Consider the following 22,102-nt stretch of genomic DNA (forward strand, 5'->3'; position numbering starts at 1 on the left):
ATTTGCTTTGGCAATGTTATCATATGTTTCCCATGCCAATAAAGCACCTTGAATTGAATTGAGAGAGGGAGAGAGCATGATAAAGCCCCTTGAATTTAATAGAAATAGTGAGAAGTATAATGTTAGTGTCATAGAACAAACATACGAAGGTTGACCCCCCCCACACCTGCCTGCAGGTTGCCCAAATATTGGAAACCAGCCTACAGGAAGCTAGAGATACAGGTATTTCACTTGATCTTCTCCGTATTGGGCCTGACGGAATCCCTATGCGGGAGAGTAGATGAATCGGAGTTGACGTAAGAGCCCCGTTCTACGCCGCTGCTGCGCTGTCGAGAGCTGCAACGCTGCTGGTCGGGAGCAGAAAAAAACATGTTCCATTCGTCTAGGATTAGGCATATTATACCCGTGGTTATTGACAACAATTGACATGTGGATACTATTGACACGATAATAACATCATCGTTGACAACCTGCTTAAACGTATGTATAATCGCCTTCGTGGCTTTCTAATAGAAGGCTTCGATACAGTGGGGAGAGAGGGAGAGGCAATGCAGAATTGCTTGGACAGCATTGAATGGGAAGCTTGAAAATGATGCCGTAGCATCATAACGGTAAAGGCGCAGTAAAAACAGGTCTTCCTTTAAAAAAATGCGGTTATTGACATGTCTAGATCGTTTCGAATGTAAACTATTTAATCGTGTGGTGTTTAATCCCATTGTTGACTTTCTGATCTTGACTCTTTATCCAAAGACATTCGACTATAGTGCTCGCGACAACACAGCGCAACCTCCATTAGGCCTAATTAACGCCATCTTAATGACAATGCATGGCACATATATGTATTAAATCGCAATATTGGTGAGAAACCAAGTGATTGATTCTTGGCTATGTGGTTAAATAACAAGATAAACAGACATTGCCCATGTGCCATCATCTCGCACTGAATCCTTAAAAAGGCGAGGAAGCTGTTTGACACACGGCACCGGGCGGTGGATGATAATGGTGGAGGCTGGACTACATAATAACACAGACCTGTCATCGACATTCTCAACTAAACAGAACAGAAACAACAGCCAATCATTTTCTTGACACGTTCGGTACGTTTGTGGGTGTTTTAGACTAGAGGATTCAATATTTTCTATGTAGCCGTTCTGGGACTGGAAAGGAATCATACGTTGCCATGTAACGGGCCTTTCCTTTAGCATACCCAGTTACATTGTCTCCAAAACCATCATTGTATCGATTTGGGTGCGCGCATTCCCAGTGATCACCACATATGGGAGGGGTGATGTTGGGTGTATTTATATTGTTGTTTTGGGAATAGACAGTGCACGTCAACGCTAACGCGGAAATATTAACAGATGTTAACATAACAAGATATCCACGTTGTTCAATTATGGATACACTATATTTACTATGTTATCGATTAGTGAGAGTATAGCCTAGGTCTATTATGATAGCATATATGCTCTATAACGTAAGCGATGGATTTATCAAAAATATTCCGGCTCGTATGACTCGTATCACCAACATATTAATATGATGGATCACTTGGTCTGCTATCAGACATATTCTATTTTGCGATAACAAAAGCAGCGCTTTCTCTTGCCCCATATTTCCCTTTCGCTTATGGGTGTTTTCATTGCCATGTAATCTATTAAACCCCTATCGAGAGAGAGCGAGATGCAACCAAGCGGTCCTGTGCTGCTGCGTATCGTCCTGTTATGTATCCCGCATTTTTTCATTTTAGTTCTGGCTGACATGTACTTTCATGTCTGATGTGATATCTGCTCAACACAGACAGGGCAAGTACATCATTTCAACAGCAGGCCTATGCTACCACGCAGCTGCTTCGTAGCTTTACATGTCTGTAGGTCTACCGGGGAATGTCTCCCATAACCCGGGCAGGCGGGCACATGTTCGGGCGTGTCGCCCCCGGCCTTAAGCAGCCCAGCTGCGGCTTAACTGTGTCTGTCTCGTCCCTGGTCGTCTCGTCCCTGTTTGCCTATGTCTATCAGGCTGGTGGGTGGGTAGGTGTGGATGTGTGTGTGTATTGGTGGGGTTTGGGTAGGTAGGTGTGCGGGCGGGTGGGTTAGGTGTGTGGGTGTCTGTGGGTGGGTGGGTGGGTGGGTGTGTGCATATGTCTATCAGGCTGTATAATACATTGTATTACATCCAGTGTATTTCTTATGAGACGGGGAGAGGAGAAAAGAGGGGTGGAGAGGGGAGAAACACTGTATCAGCAGTCCCAAAGCCTGATAGATGTGAGGCTACAGAATGTTGAGAAACACTGTATCAGCAGTCCCAAAGCCTGATAGATGTGAGGCTACAGAATGTTGAGAAACACTGTATCAGCAGTCCCAAAGCCTTATAGATGTGAGGCTACAGACTATTGAGGAACCCTGATGAAGTCAGCTTACTGTCATTGGCTAATTATTATAATTACATTTACTTCATCTGATCTACAGAATGTGCAGCTATCTCCTTTCCCTTTCTATGTCTACAGAATGTCAACACAACACAATATAACAGAGATACATCATCCATCCTGCATTAGAGAGAACTAGAGAGGCAGTTGCATGCTCTACTTACCTGTGTTTATTTACAGTATACTTAGTAGACATTTCACTAGAGACAACTTGTACATCAAGCTACTATGTTACGTAAAGAGAGTAATCTTCTTATAGTCAGGTAAGGGAAGGAACTCTTGAGAGGGAGGGAGGGAGGGAGGGAGGGAGGGAGGGAGGGAGGGAGGGCAGGAGGGAGGGAGGGAGGGAGGGCGAGGGTTGAGGGAGAGAGGTGGAAGAAAGGTGGGAGAGAGAGGTGGGAGGTGTAGAGAGGTGGGAGAGGGGAGGAAGGGAGAGAGGTGGGAGAAAGGGAGGGCGAGAGGTGGTAGAGAGAGACGAGGGAGGGAGAGAGGGGGGAGAAAGGGAGGGAGGGAGAGAGAGGGAGGGATTGAGAGAGGATTGAGGGAGAGAGGAGGGAGAGAGAGAAGGGAGAGAAGAGGGAGAGAGGTGGTAGAGAGAGAGGAGGGAGGGAGAGAGGGAGGGAGGGAGAGAGAGAGGATTGAGGGAGAGAGGAGGGAGAGAGAGAAGGGAGAGAAGAGGGAGAGAGGTGGTAGAGAGAGATTAGGGAGGGAGAGAGGGGGGAGAAAGGGAGGGAGAGAGAGGGGAGGGATTGAGAGAGGTTTGAGGGAGAGAGGAGGGAGAGAGAGAAGGGAGAGAGGTAGTAGAGAGAGAGGAGGGAGGGCAGGAGGGTGGGAGAGGGGTTGGGAGAAGGGGAGGGAGGGAGGAGGGAGGGAGGTGGTAGAGAGAGAGGGGGTGGGAGAAGGGGAGGGAGGGAGGAGGGAGGGAGGTGGTAGAGAGAGAGTGGGTGGGAGAAGGGGAGGGAGGGAGGAGGGAGGTGGTAGAGAGAGAGGGGGTGGGAGAAGGGGAGGGAGGGAGGAGGGAGGGAGGAGGGAGGGAGGTGGTAGAGAGAGGGGGGGTGGGAGAAGGGGAGGGAGGGAGGTGGTAGAGAGAGAGGGGGTGGGAGAAGGGGAGAGAGGGAGGAGGGAGGGAAGTGGTAGAGAGAGAGTGGGTGGGAGAAGGGGAGGGAGGGAGGAGGGAGGTGAGAAAGAGACATGGACAAGGAAGGGACTGGGTTGGTAGTGACTTGTCGTTGTATCTGGGGGCTCTATCAGAGATGTAGGGAGGGACAGTGCTTTCAGAAAGTATTCATACCCCTTGACTTATTCCACATTTTGTTGTGTTGAATTCAAAATGGATTCAATTGATGCTTTTTCTCACCCATCTACACACAATAACCCATAATGTCAAAGTGAAAACATGTTTTGATTTTTTTTTTATGTATTGAAAATGAAATACAGAAATATCTCATTTACATAAGTATTCACATCCCTGACTCAATACATGTTAGAATCACATTTGGCATCGATTAGAGCTGACAGTCTTTTTGTCTCTAAGTGCTGTTCACACCTGGATCGTACACAATTTGCACATTCTTCTTTTTCAAATTCTTCAAACTCTGTCAAGTTGGTTGGTGATCATTTAAGTCAATACTGTAATTAGGCCACTCAGGAACATTCAATGTCATCTTGGTAAGCAACTCCAGTGTATATTTGGCCCTGTGTTTTAGGCTATTGTCCTGCTGAAAGGTGAATTTGTCTCCCAGGGTCTGTTGGAAAGCAGACTGAACCAGGTTTTCCTCTAGGATTTTGCTGGGCTTAGCTCTCTTCCATATCTTTTTATCCTAAAAAAACTCCCTAGTCTTTGCCGATGACAAGCATACCCATAACATGATGCAGCCACCACCATGCTTGAAAATATGAAGAGTGGTACTCAGTGGTGTGTTGTTGGATTTCCCTCAAACATATTTCATTTCTTAGCTTTTTTCAGTTTTACTTTACTACCTCATTGCAAACAGGATGTTTTGGAATATTTTTGTTCTGTAATATTTGTTTTCTTTTCACTGCCATTCTGTCATTTAAGTCAGTATTGTGGAGTAACTACAATGTTGTTGATCCATCCTCAGTTTTCTCCTATCACAGCCATTAAACTCTGTAACAGTTTTAAAGTCACCATTGGCCTCATGGTGTAATCCCTGAGCAGTTTCCTTCCTCTCCAGCAACTGAGTTAGGAAGTGGGTGTATTGATACACCATCCAAACTGTAATGAATAACTTTACCATGCTCAAAGGGATATGCAGCTTCTGCTTTTTATTTTTTTATTTTTTACCAATCGGTGCCCTTCTTTGCGAGGCTTTGAAAAACCTCCCTGATCTTTGTGATTGAATCTGTGTTTGAAATTCATTGCTAGACTGAGGGACCTTACAGATAATTGTATGTTTGGGGTACAGAGATGAGGTAGTCATTCAAAAATCATGTTAAACACTACTATTGCACACAGAATGAGTTCATGCAAAGTATTATCTGACATATTAAGCACATTTTTACTCCTGAACTTATTTAGGCTTGTCATAACGAAGGAAAACCCCAAGGAATACTTATTGACTCAATACATTTCTGCTTGTCATTTTGAATTAATTTGCAAACATTTCTAAAGACACAATTCCAATTTGACATTATGGGGATATTGTGTGTAGGCTAGTGACACACAATCTCAATACAATCCTTTGTAAATTCAGGCTGTAACGTAACAACGTGTAAAAAATTCAAGGGGTGTGAATACTTTCTGAAGGCACCGTAGTGTGGTGTTGGTAATAATACCCATCTCTGTAGCTGCTCAGGGTGCACCGTCTCTGGGAAGGTCTGCTCTGAGTCCCAGCCCAGACCTTATGATGTAAGACCCGAGGAAGAGAGGGAGCGGGAGGGTGGAGGAGGATGATGTCCTTTGTTCACACTAATGATGTAAGAGTGAGGAAGGGAGGGAGCGGGTCACAGGGAGGGGAGGCAGGGAGGAGGATGATGTCCTTTGTTTGCAGCTTTCCCTTAAAGTGTGTGTGTGTGTGTGTGTGTGTATTCAAATTCCTTTATTGGCATGGCAAGAGAACCTGTGTGGTCTCTCTTATTTCTCTCTCTCTCTCTCTCTCTCTCTCTCTCTCTCACTCTCTCTCTCCCCCATCTCTCTCTCTTTGTCTCTCTTTCTTTCTCTCGCTGGGTGGATAGATAGAAGAAGACAGGGGATATTCGAGGAGAGTGCTTTCAGAGAAACAGACAGAAGGCCAGGTCATTGAGGCGTGTGATAGACTAGCTAAAAAGATTGTGTGTATTCCTGCCATGCCAGTGACCCAACAACACAGAGCCGTAGCCCAGTTTATTTGAAAATAAATCGTTTGGGTTTGTTCTGTTGTCTGTAATGGATGATCCTGTATGTGTTGGGCCTCTATGAGCACACCATCAACACAAGACAGAAATGGGTATTTATTGACACTTCAGCCCTCATTCAGACGCAACGTTTTCATATTGTGTTTATTGGTTATTTGGTGTTTGGTGTGTGTAAGTGTGTTTGATTTCCTGTGTCCTGTCTGCGTGCATTTTTGACTGCATGTGTTTGTGTGTGCGCCTGTGTGTGTTTGATAGCCGGAAACCCCTGCTCTGTGGTCGAACACTCAGGAGACGTCTCACTGTGTACGTCGGATGGCCATCGATGACACGGGGAGGAGGGGTGGGCCTGGAACCAAAAGACAAATACAGTATCTGTGAGATAAGGGCTTAATCCTGGACACATGAAAAGTAGGGTGTATACGGAGGGTACTGGGTAACAGCAGACGAACAACAGTGGGACTAAGGACTCTAGAGATGGGGGAAAGGACCAATGAAAGTTTGCCGATGCTTGTCAACGGTACCTGGAGGTGGTCTTGAGAAGAGCCGACCGAGCTGACGAACATCTGGGCTGAGGGTGACGAACATCTGGGCTGAGTGTTTCTTGACTTCAACTTCTTGCTGGAAGAGCTGGGGCTGATATCCCATGGAGCAGTCGAAAGGGGATTGCCCAGTGTCCGAGTGTTCCTAGCATACTCCACCCAGACCAGTTGCAGGCTCCAGGTGGTGGGGCTGGTAGAGTGCTGCACCATGAGCTGGGCCGTCTCCTTGGCTGACGGTAACTTGGGGAGCGAGATGAAGTGGGCGGCTTTAGAGAACCTGTCTACCACCGTAAGGACGGTGGTGTTGCCATCGGACGGAGGGAACTCAGTGACAAAATCCAGGGAAATATGGGACCAGGGTCAATGAGGAACAGGGAGTGGCTGAAGGAGGCCAGACAGAGCTTGCCGCATAGTAATATTTTGAGCACACACCGTGCATGCAGAGATGAAGGCCGAGACGTCAGGAACCATAGTGGGCTACCAGAAGCGTTGTCGGAGGAAGGCCAGGGTTTGATGGGCGCCAGGATGACAGGTTAGCCTGGAGGAATGAGCCCATTCCAGGACTTGAGACCAGGCCGAATCAGGGACGAACATCCGGTTAGCCGGACCCCCCCACCTGGGTCTGGCTGGGAACGTTGTGCCTTGCGGACCAGGGCCTCAATACCCCAGACAACCGAATCCGCAAGACATGAGTTAGGGAGGATGGTCTCAGATTCAGAGGATGTGGCAGCAGAACTGTACAAGCGAGAGAGGGCATAAGGCTTCACATTTTTGCACCCTGGGCGGTAGGAGATGGTGAAGTTGAACCTGGTGAATAACAGGGCCCAACGGGTCTTCCTAGAGTTAAGGCGCTTGTGGAGGAAGAGCGGTAGCACGAGCCTTGCTGAAAACCTCCAGGTCATGGTAATCTACGTTAACGGCAGAGAAATCCGAGGCTGAACTTAACCCCGGAGGCGGACGTCCCGGGGCAGGCGACGCCACCTTAAGGCAATGTGAGCGGCAGAACGGGCTCCAACCCAGGATTGAACCCGTCGTCCAGTCACTAACGGGGTTGTGCTTCTGGAGCCATGAGAATCGCAAAACAACAGGGAAGTGGGGAGATTTGATGAGGAGAAGCTGCATGGACTCACTGTGATTGCCTGATACCCGCAGTTTATTGGGAACTGTGCTGTGCGTGACCCTGCCAATAGAGCGGCCGTCCAGTGCTCTGGCGTCCATGGGGGCGGAGAGGAGTTGTATGGAGATACCTAGCTCAGATACCCGCAGTTTATTGGGAACTGTGCTGTGCGTGACCCTGCCAATAGAGCGGCCGTCCAGTGCTCTGGCGTCCATGGGGGCGGAGAGGAGTTGTATGGAGATACCTAGCTCAGATACCCGCAGTTTATTGGGAACTGTGCTGTGCGTGACCCTGCCAATAGAGCGGCCGTCCAGTGCTCTGGCGTCCATGGGGGCGGAGAGGAGTTGTATGGAGATACCTAGCTCAGATACCCACAGTTTATTGGGAACTGTGCTGTGCGTGACCCTGCCAATAGAGCGGCCGTCCAGTGCTCTGGCGTCCATGGGGGCGGAGAGGAGTTGTATGGAGATACCTAGCTCAGATACCAGGATAGTGCCCATAAAACTCTCATCTGTCCCAGAGTCGGTGAGCACCCGAGACTTAGACCGGTCACCCCACAGCAGGATAACAAAAAAAGGGAGTTTGAATAATGGGAAACAGATCAAGGTGTGACCGTACTAAAATATATAGATATGGAGCGGCCCAAGATTTTACCATTAGGGCATGGCAGCCACTATAACGGCAAAAAAACAACTACAAAGATATGAAGCTTCCAGTGTATTCCAACTATGCTCTCATCTTTCAGATACAATTGGAACTAAGTTAATATCCCATATAGCATTGCAAAGTTAGAGCTAAAAGTCTGATGGCACTTGCGCCCATAGCAGTGGCCATCATAGGTCTTACCGGTACAGTATGACAGATTTAGCTCAACTGACAATGTCTTAGCATCTGAGTTTCACAGAAACACAACATTTGAATGAAACAAATGTTCTCATGAAAAGTTGCTATGGATGAAATTGATCAAAAATCACTGTTCAAAACAATTTTTTTTTAAAACATACAGAAATGTATATTAAAACCATTTACTTGTGTTACAAAAGGTTAATACAAAAAAAGTGTTATCTTGACATACATTGTCTCTTTGCAATCATTACCAATTAACATTTTTCAAAATGATCCCAGTTGGCACTTTTAGGGTTATAAATATGTTGTCACTTTTAGGGGTTAAAAATAATAGTATGGGATATTTAAACCCAACCAGATCCTTCAGACAATCCCTTAATCCCATTTCAAGGGTCAACAGTGGGTGGGTGAATGCTAGCACATTAGGCTAATGCTGTTAGTTTTAGTCTGAATTTGTGTGGTGATTGTTGGCTTGTCCTCAGTGTGCTAACGCGCTAGGCTATTGCTGTTAGCTTCTGGTGTGGTGATTGTTGGCTTGTCCTCAGAGTGCTGACACGCTAGGCTATTGCTGTTAGCATCTGGTGTGGTGTTTGTTTGCTTGTCCTCAGAGCGCTAAAATAAACTAATAGGCAAGGCTAATCCTGTTAGCACCACTTTCCCTCTCTGGAAACAGAATCAGACAAGGAACTCTCAGCAACAGTGAAGCTGTCAGGTGGCTAATCAGTCACCGTTTGAAGGGTTATTCTTGCACCTGGCAGGAGAGGCATTTCAGTTAGCCTGGGAATTGCCCGCTGAGATTGAATGGACTTGACCCGCAATGCTAATCTGTAGCTCGCTCAGCAGATAGAGCAGTCTATTGTGTGTGTGTGTGTGTGTCTACTGTCTCTAACCAACACCTGCACTGTCAGTCTCTGTTCTAAAAGGTCAACATCTATTTATATATTTCTCTGACTCTGTCTCTCTGTCCCGCTGTCCCGCTGTCTCTCTGTCTCTTTGTCTCTCTGTCTCTCTGTCTCTTTGTCTCTGTCTCTCTTTCTCTGTCATAGTCACAGCTTTCCTTAAGTTTGGGTCAGTCAAAGTGGTCAGGTATTCTGCCATTGTGTACTCTCTTTTTAGGGCCAAATAGCAATCTAGTTTGCTCTGTTTATTTGTTAATTCTTTCCAATGTGTCAAGTAATTATCTTTTTGTTTTTCTCGTGATTTGGTTGGGTCTAATTATATTGCTGTCCTGGGGCTCTATTTGTGTTTGTGAATAGTCCCAGGACCAGCCTGCTTAGGGGACTCTTCTCTAGGTTCATCTCTGTAGATGATTGCTTTGTTATGGAAGGTTTGGGAATCGCTTCCTTTTAGGTGGTTGTAGAATTTAATCTTGTCTCTTTTCTGTATTTTGATAATTAGTGGGTATCGGCCTAATTCTGCTCTGCATGCATTATTTGGTGTTTTACATTGTACACGAAGGATATTTTTGCAGAATTCTGCATGCAGAGTCTCAATTTGGTGTTTGTCCCATTTTGTGAATTCTTGGTTGGTGAGCGGACCCCAGACCTCACAACCATAAAGGGCAATGGGTTCTGTAACTTTTTCAAGTATTTTTAGCCAGATCCTAATTGGTATGTTGAATTTTGTTCCTTTTGATGGTGTAGAATACCCTTCTTGCCTTGTCTCTCAGATCGTTCACAGCTTTGTGGAAGTTACCTGTGGCGCTGATGTTTAGGCCAAGGTTTATATAGTTTTTTTGTGTGCTTTAGGGCAATGTTGTCTAGATGGAATTTGTATTTGTGGTCCTGGCGACTGGACCTTTTTTGGAAGACCAAATACGTTGAAGAGGGTGGGTCTTAAGCTGCGTCTGTGTGTGTTTTTAACCGCACACTTGTTGTTTGTGTACATGGATTTTATAATGTTGCCTGTTCTTTCCCCAATTCCACTTTCCATCTGTCACGACTTCCGCCAAAGTCGGTTCCTCTCCTTGTTCGGGCAGCGCTCGGCGGTCGACGTCACCGGTCTTCTAGGCATCGCCGCTCCACCTTTCATTTTCCATTTGTTTTGTCTTGTCTTCCCTCACACCTGGTTTACATTCTCTCATCAATCTACGTGTACGTTATCCTCTGCCCCCCCCATGTCTGTGTGTGTAATTGTTCGTTACATTTATTGTGTGACGCGTCAGGCAGTTTTTTTCCCGGGTATTGTATTGTTGTTCATTATTTTATGTGACCAGTGCGCTATTTCACTTTTGCCTTTGGCTGGAGTGTTGTGACGCTGTTGCGTCCGACTTGTGCTTCTGCCAATTAAAGTGTGTTCACTCATCTCTGCTCTCCTGCACCTGACTCCAGTTGACCAGTTGCACACACAATCTGACAGAATTACACACCACCATGGAGTCAGCAGGAGCGCTGGGACCGCTGGGAGAGGCAGAGAGTCCCCCCAGCGCCTCCAACAGCACAACAGGGGTTACCACTACTCGTCCCTCCTGTACCCGGTCCCAGTCTACTACAGCTGGACCTGGCCACCATTTATCTGGCTCCTTCATGAAGGGAGAGGGTGTCCGCCCTTGTCTCGTGCCTCTCCGGGAGAGCTCTGGAGTGGGCTAACACCGTGTGGGTAGAAGGAGATGTGGCATTGGACCCACCACTTCTGGACAGTCTTCAACCATCCTCCGAGGGTAGAGCGGTGGGTGAACGTCTCTTCCACCTGAGGCAGGGGATGAGGAGCGCCCAGGAGTTCACCCTGGAATTTCGTACCCTGGCCGCAGGAGCGGGCTGGAACGACAGGGCCCTCATCGACCACTACCGCTACTGCCTGCGCGGGAGTTGGCCTGTAGGGATACCACCCTCACCTTCGACCAGCTGGTGGACCTGTCCATTCGGTTGGATAACCTGCTGATCACCTGCGGACGTCCATAGAGGACTCTGTTGGTTCCCTCTCCCAGCACCACCGCTCCGGTGCCTATGGAGCTGGGAGGTACTGCGCCCAGGGACGCCGGAAGGGGGGCTTTCACCTGCACCATCTGTGGCCGCAGAGGTCACACTGCCGGTCGGTGCCGGGTTGGTTCCTCTGAGAGTCGAGGTGGCAAGCAGGGCACTCTAGCGTCACCCCAGGTGAGTCGGCACCATTCTCACCCAGAGCCCTCGGTTGCACACTTGTTTTTGCATGTCATGTTTCCTGAGTTTTCCCCGCATTCCCAGCATAAGGCGCTAATCGATTCAGGCGCGGCTGGTAGTTTTATAGACGGAGCATTTGCTCATAGTTTAGGAATACCCATTGTTACAGTGGATGTGCCCTTCCCAGTTAGACAGTCGACCATTGGGGTCGGGGTGGATCAGGGAGGCCACCGCTCCCCTGGGCATGGTGACGCAGGGGGGTCATAAGGAGAGAATCAGTCTCTTTCTCACTGACTCTCCTACGTTTCCCGTGGTGCTAGGCCTACCCTGGTTACCCTGTCATGACCCCACTGTTTCATTGCATCGGAGGGCTCTCACGGGGGTGGTCGCGGGAGTGCTCGGGGAGGTGTTTAGGCGTTTCTGTTGGTGCGACTACGGTGGAAAGTCCAGACCAGGTCTCCACCGTGCGCATTCCCCCCGACTATGCCGATTTGGCTCTCGCCTTCTCCAAAAAGAAGGCGACTCAATTACCACCCCATCGACAGGTGGATTGTGCGTTAAATCTCCTGGTAGACGCCGCACTTCCTAGGAGTCACGTGTATCCCCTGTCACAGGCGGAGACGGCGTCTATGGGAACATGTGTCTCCGAATCCCTGCGTCAGGGGTACATTCGGTCCTCCACTTCACCCGGCTCCTCAAGTTTCTTTTTTGTGAAGAAGAAGGAGGGAGGTCTGCGCCCGTGTATTGACTATCGAGGTCTAAACCAGATCACTGTGAGGTATAGTTACCCGCTACCTCTCGTCGCCACAGCAACGCCACAGCAATTGAGTCAATGCACCAAACTAGATCTCAGGAGCGCTTACAACCTGGTGCGTATCCGGGAGGGAGACAAGTGGCAGACAGCGTTCAGCACGACCCTCAAAGCATTATGAGTACCTCGTCATGCCGTATGGGTTGATGAATGCTCCATCAGTCTTCCAAGCCTTTGTTCACAAAATTTTCAGGCTGTTTTGGTGTATATTGACGACATTCTGATATACTCCGCTACACGCACCGAGCATGTGTCCCTGGTGCGCAGGGTGCTTGGTCGACTGTTGGAGCATGACCTGTACATCAAGGCTGAGAAATGCTGTTCTTTCAAAAGTCCGTCTCCTTCCTAGGACACCGCATTTCCACCTCAGGGGTGGAGATGGAGAGTGACCGCATTTCAGCCGTCAAAATTGGCCGACTCCCACCACGGTAAAGGAGGTGCAGCGGTTCCTAGGGTTTGCCAATTACTACCTGATGTTTATCTGGGGTTTTGGTCATGTTGCGGCTCCCATTACCTCACTGCTGAAGGGGGTCCCGGTGCGTTTGCAGTGGTCGGCTGAGGCAGACAGGGCTTTTGGTCGCCTGAAGGCTCTGTTTACATCGGCTCCCGTGCTGGCCCATCCGGATACCTCTTTGGCGTTCATGGTGGAGGTGGACGCGTCCGAGGCTGGGATTGGAGTCGTGCTTACTCAGCGCTCGGGTACGCCACCGAAGATCCGCCCCTGTGCTTTCTTCTCAAGGAAGCTCAGCCCAGCGGAGCAGAACTATTACGTGGGGGTCCGGGAGCTGTTGGCTGTCGTCAAGGCCTTGAAGGCGTGGAGACATTGGCTTGAGGAGGCTAAACACCCTTTTCTCATCTGGAATGACCACCGCAGTCTGGAGTACATCCGGGCAGTGAGGAGACTGAACCCTCTCCAGGCAAGGTGGGCCATGGTTTTCACCCGTTTTAGTTTCACCCTTTCTTACAGACCAGGTTCCCAGAACGTGAAGGCAGACGCACTGTCCCGGCTGTAAGTCACAGAGGAGCGGCCCATTGATCCTACACCCATACTCCCGGCCTCCTGCCTGGTGGCGTCGGTAGTGTGGGAGCTGGACACGGACATTGAGCAGGCGTTATGTGCAGTTCCCGCTCCCCTGCAGTGTCCCGTGGGGCGTCAGTACGTTCCGTCTGCTGTTTGTGACCTGCTGATCTATTGGGCCCACATGTCACCCTCCTCTGGTCATCCGGGCATCGGTCAGATGGTGCGCTGTCTGAGTGGGAAGTACAGGTGGCCCACTTTGGCTAAGGACGTGAGGGTTTATGTTTCCTCCTGCTCGGTGTGTGCCCAGTGTAAGGCTCCTAGGCACCTACCAAGAGGTAAGCTACACCCCTTACCCGTTCCACAACAGCCATGGTCACACCTGTCGATCGATTTCCTGATCGATCTCCCCCATTACAGGGAAATTCCACGATCCTGGTTGTTGTGGATCGTTTCTCTAAGTCCTGCCGTCTCCTTCCTCTGCACGGTCTCCCTACAGCCCTACAGACTGCGGAGGCCCTGTTTACACACATCTTCCGGTACTACGGGGTGCCTGAGGATATTGTGTCTGATCGGGGTTCCCGGTTCACTTCGAGGGTGTGGAAGGCGTTCTTGGAGCGTCTGGGGGTGTCGATCAGCCTTACCCAAGGTTTTCACCCTGAGAGTAATGGGCAGGTGGAGAGAGTGAACCTGGATGTGGGTAGGTTTCTGCGATCCTATTGCCAGGACTGGCCGGGGGAGTGACCAGTGCACTATTTCACATTTGCCTTTGGCTGGAGTGTTGTGACGCTGTTGAGTCCGACTTTTGCTTCTGCCAATTAAAGTGTGCCTGTTCACTCATCTCTGCTCTCCTGCATCTGACTCCAGTTGACCAGTTGCACATACAATCTGGCAGAATTACACACCACCATGGAGTCAGCAGGAGCAGGTACCCCAGCATCAATTTGTATAGCCGACCCTCATGCCAAATTGAGTCGAAGGCTTTTTTTTTAAAACAACAAAGCATGAGAAGACTTTGCCTTTGTTTTGGTTTGTTTGTTTGTCAATTAGGGTGTTCAGGGTGAATATGTGGTCTGTTGTACAATAATTTGGTAAAATGCCAATTTGACATTTGCTCATTACATTGTTTTCACTGCAGAAATGTTTGAGTGTGCTGTTAATGATAATGCAGAGGATTTTCCCAAGGTTGCTTTTGTAGGTTGTAGATTGGGGTGATCAGTCCTTGGTTCCTGTCTGTCTGTCTCTGTCTGTCTGTCTGTCTGTCTCTTTCTTCCTTCCTTCCTTCAGGATGATTCATCTTTCTAGGATTATTTCTGAGTTGGGATTACTCCTCCTGAGTAGGTGTTGAGTCTGGATTAGTCTGCCCCTGTGTCAGGGTGCGTATGAGGAAGCTGTCTAAATGTACGCATATCCAATGGATTTGAGTAGTCGTTAGTGATGAAAGTATGTAAAGATTGTGGAAGTCTTAAGATCTGTGAGCTCAAATGAGATGGGTGAGCTCATAGGCCTGTTTGACAGTCTGATGAAGCTGTGGTAGAGAGAGGAGAGTGAGAGGAGGACTCCACTGACTCCACCTCACGTGGCAGTGACTCATGAGTCATCCACTGCCGAACTGAATGAATGACATGACCGGTTATTTAAGACTGGCGGCAGGTAGCCTAGCGGTTTGAGAAGCAAGCCAGCTACCAGAGTGTTGCCAGTTTGAATCCCGGGTCCTACGGGAAAAATCAGTTGGGAAAATCAGATGTACAGTATGTAGCAATGACTACAACTAGAGCGCTATAAAGGTGCCATTTCTGACAAAGCCAATTGACAGTGTCCGGCGTTGGCGATTAATACCACTCTGTCTTAATCAGCAGGGGGTTGTCGAATCATCAGAGCTCGAATCAGAGCTGGTATCAAATCCTAGATTCCATTGCCTGCCGTTGTGCGTTTTAGCAAGGCACTCAACCCCATACAACTACAGCTCCCAGGGTGCCCTGGGTGGCAGCCCCCTGCACCTATCCTAAACCTGTATGTACTGTATGTGTCTTTGGAGGGGGTGGGTTAAAAGCGGAAGTCAAATTTGGGACCAATAAAGTGATGTTAATGTTAAGGACAGTGTCTTTTGGAGCCAAACCACAAGTTTCTTAAGATCTTCATATATCACAATGATATAAGTACGTTTTAAATTGTGTGATAGTGTGTTTCTCTAATACTATCTTTCTCTCTCTCTTTCTCTCTCTCTTTCTCTCTCTTTCTCTCTCTTTCTCTCTCGTTCTCTCTTTCTCTCTATCTTTCTCTCTCGTTCTCTCTCTCTTTCTCTCTCTTTCTCTCTCTCTTTATCTCTCTTTCTCTCTCTCTTTCTCTATCTTTCTCTCTCTTTCTCTCTCTTTCTCTCTCTCTTTCTCTCTCGTTCTCTCTCTCTTTCTCTCTCGTTCTCTCTCTCTTTCTCTCTCGTTCTCTCTCTCTTTCTCTCTCTTTCTCTCTCTCTTTCTCTCTCGTTCTCTCGTTCTCTTGTTCTCTCTCTCTCTCTCTCTCTCTCTCTCTCTCTCTCTCTCTCTCTCTTCCAGATGTACCACTCAGACCACAGAGTCAATTTCCCTGACCTCTCCTTCAGCATTCCAGGCCCTGGAACTTTGGGTTTAGCATCTAACCACTGAACCAACTCCCTGTCCGATACCCCTCCACATATCATATACCCCTACCCCTGCCCCCTGTCTGAACCCCTATACCCGGGTACACCCAGGGACCATGGACAACCCCCCCAAGCTGTCTGGCGAGACCCTGATCGTTCACCACATCCCCCTGGTACACTGTCAAGTGACTGGTGGGCGGCAGGGCTGTGGTGGAGGAGGGGGGTCCCTGAAGAGATCAAACCCTTTCAGCTACCCAGAAACCCTGGGCTTGAGCCGCACCACCTCCCTTCCTGAGCAGGATGTACTCCAGAGGGAAGCTCTGGTGTACAGCAGCCTCATCCAGACCTCCACAGGAGGAGGAGGCAATGGAGAGGGAGGAGGAGGAGGAGGAGGAGGGAGAGGAGGCAGCACGGGGAGCGATGATTCATCGGTGACATCCAGTAACTGCGAGGACCAGGTGATGGTGATGGTGGCCCACACTATGCCCAGGGTGAAGCCAAGAGAACAGGTCAACAACCCACTCCGGCTCCGTCACAACCCTTTTCTGCTCAACACGGAGGAGGATGATGATGATGAGGAGGAGGAAGAGGAGGAAGATGATGGTGATAACCTGAACGGTTATTTGGAAGACTCCTCCTTTCATCTCCATGGCGATATAAACTCCGCCCTGGACGAGGAGGGAGACGGGATTGCACCCTTTCATCTCCACGACCTGGGGTCCACCACACACAAGCCCTTCCTGTTGCACAGCACCCTGGGTAAGCACTCTTGGGGCTGCTCAGGGAGGCTGGACTCCCTTAGGGGCGTGTCCTCTGATCTCTCCACCCACCTGGAGGGCCTGGACCTGCTGGGATTGGACAGTCCACGTCGCCACGGCAGCAGTGGCTCCACCCTCTCCATGGACTGCGGAGAGCAGGAGTGGGGTGAGGATGAGGAGGAGGAAGAGGATCATCCAATGAGGGGTGGGGGACGGGGCAATAGCCAAGCTGACTCCTCCTCTGGCTCTGGCGCCGCCCACCAGCGCTGCTCCTGCTGCGGCCTCTCCCAAACTTATCTTGAACATTTCCCGGAACCGTTTTCAGAGTCGTCGGAACGCCAGCTGGGCTACGCCAGCGACTCTTCCTGTAACAGCTCAGATGGCGTGCTGGTTAACTTCAGCGCCATCTATAATAACATGAACAACAGCATCCCGGCAACCTCTACCAAGCCGCCACCTCTGGCCACCACGACCACCAACCTCAACAGCTCCACCGACCAATCTTGCTCTTCCTCTGTCTGCATCTGCTCAGTGCTGGATGAGGAGGCAGGGAGTCGAAGAGGCTCCGGAGGTGGGGGGGCTTTCTACCTAGACCTCCACACCTCCCCCACCGAACCCCCCCACCTCCACTCTCAACAACCCCCCTGCCCCTCCAGCAACACCCTGCCGTTACTCATCGAACCCTACTCTCACCCTCACCCCACCACCTCCTCCTGCACCTGCTCAGCTGAACACCAGGGGGCTCTAGACCTGGACTCCAACTGTAACTCCTATCACCCCCCCCACTCCAACTCAGGAAGTGACCTCATGTCCTGTCTGCGGGTATGAATCAATCAAATGTATTTTATAAAGCCCTTTTTTTTTTACATCAGAAATTGTCACAAAATGCTTTACAGTGTCAAATCCTAGCTGCTGTTGAGCTAGACATTTAACCACTAAAAAGTGCTTTCTGGGTGGTGTAGTATGGCTGCTCTGTGCTCCATCCTCTCCAAGCTGAGTGTCAAAATTCAGTTAGTCTAGACCTTTGTGTACAATAAAGTCTTCTTTCTCTTCCTCTTCTTCTCCAACTTCTTTTTCTTCTTCTGCAGAGCCAGGCACGTCTGGTGGTAACCACCCAGAACTACTATAAGCTGGTGACCTGTGACCTTTCTTCTCCGTCGCCCCCGAGCCCTGCGGGAAGCTCCGCATCGGTTGCCAGCTGCTCTGACGAGCACAGCAAGGATAGCCCTGCCCCTGACACGCCCACTGCCACCCAGCCAACCGAATACTACCTGTTCAGGCGGCCACCGGGAGGAGAGGAGGAGGAGGAGGAAGAGGAGGAGGAGGAGGAAGAGGAGGAGGGAGGAGAGTCATCACAGGTGAGTGGAGTAGGATATTAGTTCAGTTCAGAATCAGACATAGTGTTATTTGAATCAGGGTTGATAGATAGGTTAAAGAGGTGGATCAGTTACTGGAAGGTTGTTGGTTCAAGTCCTGTTCCAGGCCATATCAAAGGTTTCAGATCAGGTTACAGATCAGTACAATCCACTACTGTTGAAGGGAAAGTCCCCTACTGGAGGGCTGTAGGTTTCAGATCAGTACAACCATCCACTACTGTTGAAGGGGAAAGTCCCCTACTGGAGGGCTGTAGGTTTCAGATCAGTACAACCATCCACTACTGTTGAAGGGAAAGTCCCCTACTGGAGGGCTGCAGGTTTCAGATCAGTACAACCATCCACTACTGTTGAAGGGGAAAGTCCCCTACTGGAGGGCTGCAGGTTTCAGATCAGTACAACCATCCACTACTGTTGAAGGGAAAGGAATGTTTTATCGTCGCCTACTTTGGCAGCTGGGTAATCTGTAATGGAGTATTCCTGGAGAGTATGTGCTTCTCAAATGGCAACGTATTACTTACAGTGCACTATGGGCCCTGGTTAAATACAGTGTACTATACAGGGACAATGGTGCCACTCGGGATGTAGCCTTATGCCTTCAGTGTGGTGTAATGTCAGTCATATTCATGTGTTGTAATGTTGACACTATTAAGATACCAGTCTATTTATAGTAGCTATCAGAGTCTGGGATTCTTTCAGCTGTCTGTGGCTTCAGTCATAACGTTTATATTTATTGAACCTTTATTTAACCAGGCAGGCAAATGTATATTTATAGCCTGGAAAGTCAATGCTAGTGCTCTCAAGAGAATGACTATGACTGGCCCATGTAGGAGATTTTATTTGATGAATTTCTATTTAACACAATGGCAGAGAATGGAAGAGATCAACTTCCAATGTAGTTTGATGCAAGTGTATTATTTATATTTTTTTACCTTTATTTAACTAGTCAAGTCAGTTAAGAACAAATTCTTATTTTCAATGACGGCCTAGGAACAGTGGGTTAACTGGTCTAGGAACAGTGGGGTTAACTGGTCTAGGAACACTGGTCTAGGAACAGTGGGTTAACTGGTCTAGGAACAGTGGGGTTAACTGGTCTAGGAACACTGGTCTAGGAACAGTGGGTTAACTGGCCTAGGAACAGTGGGTTAACTGGTCTAGGAACAGTGGGTTAACTGGTCTAGGAACAGTGGGTTAACTGGCCTAGGAACAGTGGGTTAACTGGCCTAGGAACAGTGGGGTTAACTGGTCTAGGAACACTGGTCTAGGAACAGTGGGTTAACTGGCCTAGGAACAGTGGGGTTAACTGGTCTAGGAACACTGGTCTAGGAACAGTGGGTTAACTGGCCTAGGAACAGTGGGTTAACTGGTCTAGGAACAGTGGGTTAACTGGCCTAGGAACAGTGGGTTAACTGGTCTAGGAACAGTGGGTTAACTGCCTGTTCAGGGGCAGAACGACATATTTGTACCTTGTCAGCTCAGGGATTTGAACTTGCAACCTTCCGGTTACTAGTCCAATGCTCTAACCACTAGGCTACCCTGCCGCCCCAGGGTAGCCTAGTGTCTGCTGTAAAAAGCATGAGATCCAAACACTATTCCTGCTACTTGAGCCCTGTTTGACATCGATCCAAGAATGTGTTCGTTTCTTTGTCTTTTATTCTAAGAGCTTCTCTGTCTTCTCTACCCAGCGTGATGAAGATGAGGAAGAAAATGATGAAGACGAGCAGGATGGGAAGAAGAGGAAGCAGCAGCAGCAGATGGGTGGAGCCTGTTCAGACCCAATCATTGAGGGCCAGGTGTACGTCAACATCTCCCCTCCTGTGGTTGGCCGAGGACCCATCGGAGGAGGGCCCAGCCGCCCCCGTTCCCGTAGCTACGACCGGAACCTGGACATGTCCCCGCCCCCTCGGCTCGGCTCATTGGAGCGCATGCTGAGCTGCCCTGTCCGTCTCAGTGAGGGCACCGCCCCCCTGGGCCCGTCCCCTCTGCCGCGGGTCACGTCCTTTGCAGAGATTGCCAAGAGCAAGAGGAAAAATGGAGGAGGCACGGGCTCTCCTTCTCTCAGGATGGGGGGATGTTCAGATCCCTTCTCCTCCACCCACTCGGCCCACTCCCACTCCTCGGCCGACTTCTCCCCCATCCTGGAGGGCCTGGGTCAGGGTCCGAGCCACAGTTTGCCCTTCCAGCGCTGCTACAGCCAGGGCAGTGTGGACCGCCACTCACCTGGTGGTGGCGTCAGAGAGACACGCTCCAAGGCCGAAGGTAAGAACGCTGGTTATTATAATAATAATAATATTCTATGTTAAGAGCTGTAGTGATAATACATTATTATGATTGCGTTCCAAACTGACTACAATGCAGTCGCCTGGCAGATCTCACAATATCTGGATAGGTGTTTGATCCATATCAGCTAACCATGTCACGCCCTGGCCTTAGTTATCTTTGTTTTCTTTATTATTTTGGTTAGGCCAGGGTGTGACATGGGTGATGTATGGTTTTTGTCTCATCTAGGGTGTTTAACATGTCTAGGGGTTTTGTAAGTTTATGGGGCTGTTTCCTTTCTAGGTAATTGTATGTCTATGGTTGCCTAGATTGGTTCTCAATTAGAGGCAGCTGTCTATTGTTGTCTCTGATTGGGAACCATATTTAGGCAGCCATATTCTGTGGGTACTTTGTGGGTGATTGTTTCCTGTGTCAGTGTTTGTGCCACACGGGACTGTTTCGTTGCGAGCTCACTATATTATTTTGTATTTGTGTTCATGTTTAGTTTTTCTTATTAAAAACCATGGACACTTACCACGCTGGGTATTGGTCCGATCCTTGTTTCACCTCTTCAGAGGAGGAGGAGGAAATCTGCCGTGACAAACAACATCATATAACATAGAAATCTGATGTCGATTGTGTAGGGGGGGGGGGGTTTGGTTGGTTTCCCACAAAGACGCTAAAACAAAGAACATTTCCCACATCGCCATGAGGACAAAGGCTATTTTAGGGTTAGGGGTTTGGTTTAGGGTTAGGGTTAGAATTAGGGTTAGGGTTAGAATTAGGATACGGGGTTAGTGGTTAGGTTGTGGGTTAAGGTTAGGAGGTAGGTTTTGGGTTTGGGTTAGGGTTAGGGAAAATAGGATTTTGAATGGAAATACATTTTAGGGTTATAAGGTTACAGGGTTATGGTGTTATGGTGCTATGGTGTTATAGTGTTATAAGGTTATAGTGTTGTAATGCTATAGTGTTATAGGGTTATGGGGTTATAGTGTTATAATGTTATAATGCTATAGGGCTATAGTGGTATAGGGTTATAGTGTTATAGGGTTATGGGGTTATAGTGTTATAGGGTTATAGTGTTATAAGGTTATAGGGTTATAAGGTTATAGTGTTATAGTGTTATAAGGTTATAGGGTTATAAGGTTATAAGGTTATAGTGGTATAGGGTTATAAGGTTATAATGGTATAGGGTTATACTGTTATAGTGTTGTAAGGTTATACAGTTATAGGTTGTTTTGGGGACTTGTTAAAGTGTTGGCGATGTTCTAACATTGATGTGTTACAGTTCTATGATATTGATGTTACAGTTCTATGTTATAGATGTGTTACAGTTCTATGATATTGAGGTGTTACAGTTCTATGTTATTGATGTGTTACAGTTCTATGTTATTGATGTCTTACAGTTCTATGTTATAGATGTGTTACAGTTCTATGTTATTGATGTGTTACAGTTCTATGATATTGATGTGTTACAGTTCTATGTTATTGATGTGTTACAGTTCTATGTTATTGATGTGTTACAGTTCTATGATATTGATGTGTTATAGTTCTATGTTATTGAGGCATTTTATCTCTAGTTTGGATAGTTTTGTATGAGTGAGTTTGGTTCTTTATGTTTTCTCCCTTTCAATTAACAAATAACAATGGCTAAATATGACCAAGGCATGTGAAGGATGAAATAGATGGGTATGTGACACCAGGTGATGATATATATATATATATATATATATGAACAGTGGCAGCAGGCTCACTGTGTGTCTGCTTATAAAAACACCCTGATCTTTCTTTTCAGCCCATAGAAATACAGGAAACAAAGTGTCTGGAATTCCTATGAATTCCTCTGTGGAACACTGTGTCAGACGACTCTGAATGGAATGTTCT

General features: G+C 48.2%; 1 protein-coding gene across 2 annotated transcripts in view; it reads left to right on the forward strand.

Annotated features, from left to right (window-relative positions):
- Positions 1-266: 266 nt before the first annotated feature.
- LOC110535128 (AP-4 complex accessory subunit RUSC2) overlaps positions 267-22,102 on the forward strand; it is a 50,245-nt gene continuing 28,409 nt past the window's right edge. For both annotated transcript variants that reach the window (XM_036936449.2, XM_036936450.2), the window contains exons 1-4: positions 267-480; positions 15,764-17,408; positions 17,675-17,944; positions 19,645-20,218. In XM_036936449.2, coding sequence (XP_036792344.2) covers positions 15,945-17,408; positions 17,675-17,944; positions 19,645-20,218 — 2,308 coding nt within the window. In that variant the 5' untranslated portion in view covers positions 267-480; positions 15,764-15,944. The remainder of the gene's footprint in view (positions 481-15,763; positions 17,409-17,674; positions 17,945-19,644; positions 20,219-22,102) is intronic.

Source organism: Oncorhynchus mykiss, chromosome 11 (genome assembly GCF_057628025.1).
Source record: "Oncorhynchus mykiss isolate SJ-2025 chromosome 11, ASM5762802v1, whole genome shotgun sequence".
Lineage (NCBI taxonomy): Eukaryota > Metazoa > Chordata > Actinopteri > Salmoniformes > Salmonidae > Oncorhynchus > Oncorhynchus mykiss.